Genomic DNA, 9,792 nt, shown 5'->3' with positions numbered 1-9,792 from the left:
AATAGGGCTACTTTTGCAGATAGTTTTCTCCAAATTTCAGGTCATCAGAAGTGGGAGCATTAACATTCACAGTATAGATTTCTGAGGAGGCATTCTGCAAAATTAGCCAATTGCCTTCATTATCTGGTTCTGATGAAATAATGTATCGGCCCAATGATTTTGAAATCAGAGTGATAACATTTTTTGGGGGGATAAATTGTGGGGAAGCATGCAATATCAGCAATCCATCTTTTGCGGAAGGAGAGAGCATTTTCATAGCCAATTTTGATCTCTTGAAGAAAAGAAAAAAGACCAGATCGCTCTTAAGAGATTAACAGTAGTCATAAAATTTCCTTAGTGTGGTTCAGACCTTTGGATTTAAGGGAAACCACTTTGATGATTGATGAGTTCTGATCAGCCATTAGGAAAACGTGGAGCCGTGGTTGGCTTGTACTTGACAAAGGTCAGATAGACTATGGTGTCCAATAATAGATTGGAAACTTAACATGTCTCAGGGTAGTGGCAGAGGGTGGAGGTAAAAGGGATATGTATGGAAATAAGACAAGCTGCAGGGAAGGTCACGATCCTCAATTGAAGAGGGTGTCCGAAGGGCTGAAGTAAAGAGTACGGGAGAGTGGGAGTCTCTAGCCAGAAGCAACAACCAGTACAGTAGTACAATGGAAGGGTGTAGGTCAGGCACACCAGCGTGCAACTAATACAGTAACATTAGTGAGAAGGAAAATACAATCCTGGTTAGTATCTAATCTCAGCACAAATTACCAGTAGAGCATTAATAGGCATTTCTAAGTCCAGCATCCCTCTTTGCATATTATAGTTAGCAGCCTAGAGAATAACAAGTCTGAACAAGACACATTATAGTCGAAACTTAGAGAAGGCAATATTTAAATTGACTGGAGCGAATCAAACTTGTTATGTGATGGTAGGGAGTCTTGACTGAGTTTATAGTGCATCACATGGTAGAATGTTGGTCAGTGTGACAAGTATGATAAACTGCATCAGATTCAGTCATGGCCAGACAGAGTCCTCCATTCGTGATTTAAAGCTGTTGTTCAGAAAGACACGCAGCTTGTTCGGCTCTGAGAAGATGTGTGTTTTACCGCGATAGTTCACCTTGAACTTAGAAGGGCCAATAAAGGAGTGTTATATTGATCTATCTATCAAGGATTTTTTCAGTTGCAAGAATCCTTTCCTATTTAGAACACTATCTCTGGCATAATCCTGGAGATGTTGATTTTTGCCAAACTATTGATTTGTGTTTCCTCATGTAGGACAGGATAGGTTCAGTGTCCTGGTAGTGCAATGAGCAAAACAAATCAGAGCTTGTGTGGTGGTTGTGTTTTATGTTTATAAGAGGGCACTCTATGAGCACGTTCAGTTTCAAAGTCCTAAGTGAACCTGATGCCAAGAATCGCTGATATCCAAGTTTCAAGGAATGTGTGATCGTAGATAGAGCTTTGTCTTCTGTCCCCTCAGGAAGACCAAAGATTCTGAGTTTCCCGCTCCTGTTGCAGTCTTCCAATTCGCTAAGCTCGCATTTCAAGGTAGAGAGGGTGTTATTCTTGAGGAGGTATTTAGATGTGCAGACAATTGATCTTCTGACACGCTAATTCGAATTTCTGTGTTTGAGACTCTCAAATTAAGGTCCTTGAGATCCTTCCTGATTGTTGCCACCTGTGTCTGGAGCATGTCAGTGTTGTTTTTTGTTCTTTGGGCAATGTTGTTGACTTAATTTAGCTTTTTCAGGATTACATCTAGCGTTGATTGTTAATCCTGTTTGCCCTTGACCAGTGAGTAAGGAGGCAGCACATCATGTTTGGTCCTTTTTAGGTTAGTTTTGCTTTCTATTTCCTTAGTTGTTTTGAGATCTTTCTGGTCAGCTATATAGTTGGTAACACCATACGATGCAGGCAAGGCTGCTTAAGACAATGACAGAATTGTTTGTTTGAGTCAAGGAGAGCCCAGGAGGTGAGTCTTGCACAACCAGGTGTACTGTAGTTGGTATCGCCAAACCAGTATCAGATCAGCATATGTGCAGATGCGTGAGTAAAGTTTATTGCTGTTTTGGCTATGCAGGGGCTGCCTATAAAATCTGCAACAATTAATCAGTCACTAAGGAGTAGCTGCATAGGGTCTGCGCTGAGACGCTTAACAACAAAATAAGCTAGCCTGTGTAGTCTCACTTAAAGGGCCAGTGTGTTATTATTAATTCCAGACATGCAGTACATGATGAGTTCCTGCAGTGCACCTTAGTGAAACTGCAGTATTGTGATGCGTTTTGCCCTTCGAGGCTACATAGTAGAGTACACTGGCAGGACGGAGTAGAGTACATTTTAAAACTTATGCTGTTGAAGATCAAGGTATTCCACTTGAAATTTGCTACGCATTTGCTCTGAATGCTGCCAGGAGTCACATGGATAGTATGGTCATGAGAGCAGGCCAGCAAATATATGGAGTATATAAAGTGGCCAGTGCTTGAGACAAGATTAGATAGCTGCGCATCAAGGGTTTTGGCAGTTCTAGTCGCCGACCCCAAAGAACTGTTAGACAGAAGCACCTGAGCATTGTTAGCGAGGTAGAGGAGAGTCTCTAGAGGCACCAGGACTGTGCAGCAGGCGCAACATCGAGGCTGGGATCCTGGATAGATGTTGCACTCTGCTGGAGATCTAGCACACATAAGTAGCGCGCTCCTAATTGATCAAGTCATGTGTGCTACTTGCTGATTAAAGTGCTAAAATGGAGAATCCCTTCTCAGTGGGTCATCTATGTACTATATCAGCAAGCAGTTGCATGTTTAGGATGATTGGGTTGGCAGATGCATAGAAAGCTCCTCCGGGATGAGACAAATGGCCCTCAGGTGTCAGGGACAAGACAGTTTACTAGAGTTGTGAGTTAGAAGCCATATGTTACCTGGAGCCAGATAATTGTTTTCTAGGATGAGGGTATCCCACAGCTTCCTATTCCACGTGGCAATCTTGCGCCTCCCTCCCACTCCCCACCAGCAAAATACCCCCAACCAACAAAGTCATCAAGACCTGACCCACAGCAACCGAGGCTATGGCCAATTGTTTGTCCCTGATGGACAACAGTGATCTGTGTGATGGGAAGGGGCTCCATAGTACTAAATATCAAAGACTTTACTTAGGTTTTCGAGGACAGCATCCCAATACCCCCCCAATTTGAGACAGTGGTCGCCTTTAGATGGATTCCATTTACTAAGTGCCTCTGTAGTGTTATACCAGTAGGTCAAGATTTTGTATTGCATTTCACAAAGACAGACATCCGTTGCAAAGGAGCATGCTCTGTTGTAAAAGCATTTCCACTCCCTAGGTTTCAATTGTGCCCCAATTCCATCTCTCATTGTATCTAATCCAGTGTCTTATCATGGTAGATGGAGTCAATGAAATATATGTATTATATGGAGATTTGTGCTTGATTATGTGGTTCACCCTTGAACCATTTTTCCATGCCTGTTAGCGGCTGTGATGTGCCTTCTTTTATTGTAGGGTGGAGGACCCAATGTCAGAGCTGTGTATATGCAAAGCGCTCCGTTTCTCATAAACCAAATTTAACTTTAAGTTCTTCAAAGGAGAGTATCGGCTGCACCATGAGGCACTTCCTCTCTCCCTCCATACCTTAAATGCTGGGTCTTTTCCAGCATGGGTAAAATATGTGTAATGAAATATAGATGTCAACAGGGAGGGGAAGGTTGTGAACCCTGGTCTTAGAGCTACCCTGTCCCAAATGCCATTGTGACTGGAGAGGAGTATATCTTCCAGCTTCTCTGCAAACTACGAAGCCTCAGAAACTGTAGAGAATAGATGCTGTGATGATCAGATCCACAAAGCACCACTGCTTTACATTTTTTTATTTTAACATTCAATGAGACAGTGGAGTTGGGAAGCCTGGAAATATGATAGTATGTGTGCAAGTCCTCTTGTTTAACTTAGTGGTAGAGGGCCTTGTTAGCAATACGGTGCAGTTTATTTTGCCATATGTACATGATCACCAGAGTCTGTAGCTGTTTAATTATTGTGGGCTGGAGTGGCAGAGCGATGGTGTGAAACAGGTAAAGAATCTGGGGGAGGACCCTCATCTTGACTACCACGAGGCACCCCAACTAAGAGATTTGTTTGTTGCGCCATTTCTGGAATAGATTTGTTTGTTGTGCCATTTCTGGAAATCCTGTCATAAATCGTTAAACATCTAAGCGTAGTTTACGGTTACCATCTGTAATGTGGTGTGTGCTAAGATGATCCCCCAGATATGCTAGGGGCTATAGATAATGGGATAAGGATGAGTGTGCTCAAGGCTGAAACCTGGAAATGAATGGGATTGTAACAGTAGGGCCTCCGATTTACTGAGGCTAATTTTAAAGTTGGAAACTATTTGGAATCTGTGGAGGTCCCCAGCCACTTGCGTACGGAGGTGAGGAAGTCTGCTAAAGAGAACATACCATCAGCAACATCTTTTGAATGCCTCTTTGCCAATGAAGCCCCTTTGATTGCCTCATTCTAACTGTGCTGGAAAATGGTTCGAGTGTGAGGGCAAAGATAAGAGGAGAGAAAGGGAGGGCACCCCCGTCTTGTGCCTCGTTTTATAATGATAGGGGAGGATGTAGTGCCATTCACCCTTATCCTAGCTTTAGGCTGGTGATAGCTTGTCATGACATAGGGTGGTGGTAGTGGTGCAGGGGTGGAGACGGGGGGGGCGAGGGGTGTGTGCAAATCCCACGTTTTGCAGGACCACTTCCATGAGCCTCCAGTTCACTTTATCAACCACTTTTTCAGCATCAAGGTATGGGAGTAACACATTTTTTGTGTTTTCTTTGTGCGTTATCATTTATGTGGACCAACTTTTTTTTTGTCGTTTTACCACTTTGGCCATCAGGGATGAAACCTAAATCTACCTGGTATATGTCTATTTTGTGTGGGATGTAGTGATAAATTCTTTATGCAAGGATGCCTACGAAGAGTTTCAGGATGATATACAGGAGGAAGATGGAGCGATACGAGGAGCAGAGGGTTGGGTCTGCCTGGTTTGTGTATAACCACCACAAAAGCTGGGAAGCTCGTCTGAGTTAGCAATGTCAATAAACGGGACGCAAACATTGAGCATATAAGCCATTTGACACAACATTCTGTGGGCCAGGGAGAAAGCTCTTCTCTTCTATATTTTCTATTAAAGGCCAGGATTTCACTACATGATCCTATATACTTCTCGGAGACATCAAAGTCATGCGGGCTGGCATCATTAAACCAGCGGTTATACTGAGCAGCCAATCCTTGCATACAGTGACCATGGCTGTCAAACTTTAACATTGCTTTTTTGCATTTGCTGCAAATCTTTGATCCTGAAAGAGTTTTAAGTATGAGATAAGTTAAATAAGCTCTGTTGATATGGGACCATTGTAACTGACAGACAGGTAACAAGGTGTGGCGAGCAATGCCATTCTGATGGCTTGGAACATACAAACTTCAGCCTCTTCTGCAATTGAGTGATTACAAGGCACACCGAGTCTCCAGTCTGCTGCCACGGATGTTTGAAATATCTGGGGCGGTAATAACGTCTTTTAGAAATACAAGTTTCAATACTTAAAATGAGAAAACACGTGTTTTTGCAAATAATTTATTAGCATGCATAACTATGAAGTTCTTTTCATAATATAAAATAGCCTTTGATATTTTAACCTCATGGTTGTTCTGTTTGTCTTGTGGGGAGACCAAGGTGCAGTTTTAATGAGCATGGGAATTCAGAAGTATTGATTAAAAAACTCATGATTTTAAAAGTGCAAATGAGATGGCATCCCTATTTCTGATTCTCCATGAGCACAAAGAAGCCATCATATGTCTTCATACGAAGTACTAAAATGCCTCTCAAACAAAAAGGCAATAATTAAATTCAATTTAAAAAAATCACTTGGATGGTGTGGATGCAAAGTCCAGTGCCTTTGAGGAAAGTATTAAAATGTTCCTTGTGGCCGCACCTTTTATGGAGGACACGTGTATGGAAAGGTTTGGGTCACCACACCCAAACCTATACAAACAGCAGACTAACTGAGCACCTGTTCCTTAACCAGTTCTGGTTTAACGTCTTTAGAAGCAACAGTCAGTGTCGCGTCTTCATCTCCCAGTAAGACGACCTGTTGAGTCTCCAAATTTCTGACTTGTTCTTGATTTTGTGTCAGCGGATGTACCATCGACATGTGAACATTCAGGTTGTGAGCTTTCTCAAAACGCTTCCCACACTGGTCACATGCAAATTCCAGCTCTGCTTCGGCCTTATGTTTTGTCATGTGGTACTTGAGAGAAGCCCGCTGTCTGCACTGGAAACCACAAATTTCACACCTGGAAATCAACGTTGCAAGAAGTGAGTAAATAAAGAAAGTATTCCATTGTTAGTCACAGAATTCATACACATTGTTTCAGCTGAACAATATGTATACAAACAGCTAAAAATGCATTGCACAACCTGTCTGAAACCTTTTGTAGGCCCCGGGTACAAGCAGGGTGAATGAGACACGACTGAAGTGGTTAGGGGTCAACCGCTGCAGGGGCGTGACCTGACGTACTATACTTAAAACTGAGGCCCAACTAAGTATATCCTTTCATCACTAGCATCTCAGGGTAGTGAGGGGAGCAGTTCAAGGCTTCTCAGGGAGGTAGTGTAGGTGGGACAGAGACTTGGCATTCAACCACCCAAGACAGAAAAATAATGATTGCCCAATACAGTGCTCACTCATCTTTATGAAAAAGAGAAGTAGTTTATTAGCCACTAGGCAACTCTATACAAAAAGCATATAAGCAGGGCTACATGGTTCTTATGAGGTTCAACAGGAAAAGGCACTAATGTAAGTAGTGAGGCAAGATTACAGACACAAGCTTACTGTGAAACCATATCTGTGACCTGTAGGTCAATCTCTAGGACACTCATTCTACATTCACATAGCAATTAGGCCCCGGACTTAGTTCCAGACCCTCAAATCAGCAGCTTAGATCCAAATCAGGGTGCTCCACCTCAGCTCACTTAGCAATTAGTCTCAGTCTCAGATCCCCACGTCAGCTCAGGCCCAGGTTAGTTCAGGTTTATCTGCTCCAGTGGGACCCTGCGCAAGGTTCTTGCTTTGATGTAATCCGGATGAGCAGCACCTGGATTTCTTCAGACTAGCGCCCATATTTATACTTTTTTAGCGCCACATTTGTCATTTTTTTTTTTTTTTTTACACAACAGCGGCGCAAACGAACAAAATATAATTGTATTTTGTAAGTCAAAAAATGACGCAAATGCAGCACTAAATAAGTATAAATATGGGCCTAAGTGTTGAAAGCTTCAGACACTGCAGCCGGTATGCAGGTGCCGCAGCGAGCTCTTGAGGCGTAAACAGACCCAATGCAAATACAAGCTTCTCCCCACCTGAACAGTGAAGAACGCAAACTCGAATTCTCTGAGAGGTCATTTGTTTCAGGTGGTTGAAGGTCACAGGCACTGGGCAACCTCTCTTGCTTCTTGTCAGAGCATTACACCAGATGCGATTACAGGAATGCAGAGAGCCCCACTTAAGGAGCTGGATTGGCACTTGCGCCATCCCTCTTGTCAGTCCACACTTCTAGGCAGTTCTCTCCTCCTGGGCACCATAGTTGGGCTTCTCCTCTAGGCAGTCTTCCTCCTGCCAGCATGCCCTCTGCTCAGTAGACAAAAAAGGCTCCAAACCAATGAAGGTCCACAGCTCTCCTCAGTTGGTAGATGCATATTTCAGGTGATGTCGCCCTCACTTCAGGGAGACTAGTTGTCAGTGACACCAGTCCTCGATCCCAAAAATTCCCTGACACACTGTGCATCGTTCAGTAAGAATTTATGGAACACCTTTTGGAAGGTTTCAGCCCTTTCCCTTTAATCAGTTTCCAGACTGGGAATGTTGATTTCCTGCAACCGTTTTGAAATCTTTGTTGCCAAGTGAGTATTCCATACCTGTGAGTACTGAGGAGTGTCTCCAAGGGGAGCACCCAGATCAGAAGCAGTTACAAGTCAAGACATATCATCTTGCCACCATTTTCTTTTTGGGAGTAAGTCTTCTAAGAGAGACAAAAGGCACACTGGCAGAATGGTTCCTTCTGCACTACAAAGACTGCTGTCTCCACCTCCCCATGGTCTACTTTCATGCAGACCACAGAGACTTGCTTTAAGTTTCAAAGTCTTTACTTATGGTACACCCAGCATGCTGACATGACTCAAGCATGCTAGGTACAAAAACAGGGTTACAGTGGAAACAAAGTTAGATAACTTCAGACAGGGGTGCATGCTGGCAAAGCACTGCAAGTGACATTTTGATGGATACAACTACCTGCAGATTCTTCACCTCTAATCTCTTCCAGGAGCCAGACTGGATAAGAAAACTTGACAAAGTTGTCCTGCACCAATAGGTGGCACCTCAGCTCTGGGATGCACTCAGGAAATTACATTATAGAGTTGTGTAAAGCATCAACCTGACACACAGTTCCCTTTCCACACCCCTAGACAGGGATCTGGAGTTGTCCTTCATATAATATTTCCCCTCAAAAAACTGTATCGTAGTGTTTGTAGGATGTGTCCACTGAAACTGGAAGGTTTAAATCTGGACGCTTATGTCAGAAAAATATTTTCTTTTCACAGTATTTTTTACTGTTTTTACTATAAGCATCATGTGTGCTATTTCTAATGGTAAGATTTAATCTTTTAAATCTTAATCACACTGTTGAACTTCCATTTCTGCTCATATCTTATTCAGCTTCTTCCTCTAACACTTGTGTTGTTGAGTCTCTTCATGAAGAAACATTCCCTAATTAGGTTTCGGTTCTCCTGTACATGGGCAGAAAAACTATGACAGTGCACGAGTTGTTTCTCAATCACTTAGCACATGTGACATCGGTTCAGTGTAAACTATTTATTACCCTGTTCCTCAGCTAACTGTGTCTTACTGCCTACCCAGTCACCTGGGTTATGAAATTCTATTAGACATTATTTCCCAGTGCTGTGTAAAGGTTGTTTACGGTTATCCTCATCATCTATTAGAGGTGTCTGGAGTTCTCAGCCCTCTTTTAGTCTACCTCCCACACTGGGCCGATTTCTTTGTTTCTGAGCTCCACTATGCGATATTGACCTACCACTACCGCTTTCCCGCTCATTGCTCTTTGTGGTTTTGCCATTACTAGTGTTAGGTCTATTAATTTGTTAGTGGCCTTTCTTGCCTTGGGTCGTGGAACTAAACCCATGTGGTTGCATTGATCAATTGGACTACTACTGCCCAATATTTTTCACATCTGCGCGGCTCCAGATCATGTGAAAATTTAAGGCATCCTACCAGTGCACCTGGGTACATCATGTTAGATTCTATGGGGGAAGTATGCTTTACGCAGGGTGTTGAACTGTAGGAATTTAAACCACACTTTTCTGAAAACTCTTGTGGTAGGCACAACAGCTCCCCCCAATCCTCCTCTTCCAAGAGTCTGTCCAGTATGCATCTGGCTTGTGCCAAAAGTGCCTGGTATAGAAGTGATAGTGCTCCGGTTACTTTCCCTATTGTGCACATCTCACATAGCCCTTTGTGCAACGATTATTTCCCTGCATGACCTTCTCATCACTGCTTTCAGGGACCTGTATGACAAAAAGAGTCCTGCTGGAATCTCAATGATATTCATCAGTCCTTGAAAAGTTCTAAGAGATCTCCACCCCCCTTCATTCAAATCTGTTCCTGTCAGAACAAGGTGAAAGTCTTGCACCCGTGGAACGTATGTCTCTAGTGCCTGGGGCCCAAACACT

The 9,792-nt window shown here is 43.1% G+C and overlaps 1 protein-coding gene across 2 annotated transcripts in view; it reads right to left on the bottom strand.

The window, feature by feature from the left end:
- Positions 1-5,616: 5,616 nt before the first annotated feature.
- The window catches only part of ZNF276 (zinc finger protein 276), a 227,403-nt gene continuing 223,227 nt past the window's right edge, over positions 5,617-9,792 (bottom strand). The window contains exon 11 of one of the 2 annotated variants that reach the window (XM_069217211.1): positions 5,617-6,344. In XM_069217211.1, coding sequence (XP_069073312.1) covers positions 6,050-6,344 — 295 coding nt within the window. In that variant the 3' untranslated portion in view covers positions 5,617-6,049. The remainder of the gene's footprint in view (positions 6,345-9,792) is intronic. The other variant, XM_069217214.1, reaches the window with a different exon arrangement.

The sequence above is a fragment of the Pleurodeles waltl genome, chromosome 12 (assembly GCF_031143425.1).
Source record: "Pleurodeles waltl isolate 20211129_DDA chromosome 12, aPleWal1.hap1.20221129, whole genome shotgun sequence".
Lineage (NCBI taxonomy): Eukaryota > Metazoa > Chordata > Amphibia > Caudata > Salamandridae > Pleurodeles > Pleurodeles waltl.
Note: the sequence above shows the minus strand (reverse complement) of the source record. Positions and strands in the feature narration are given on the sequence as shown.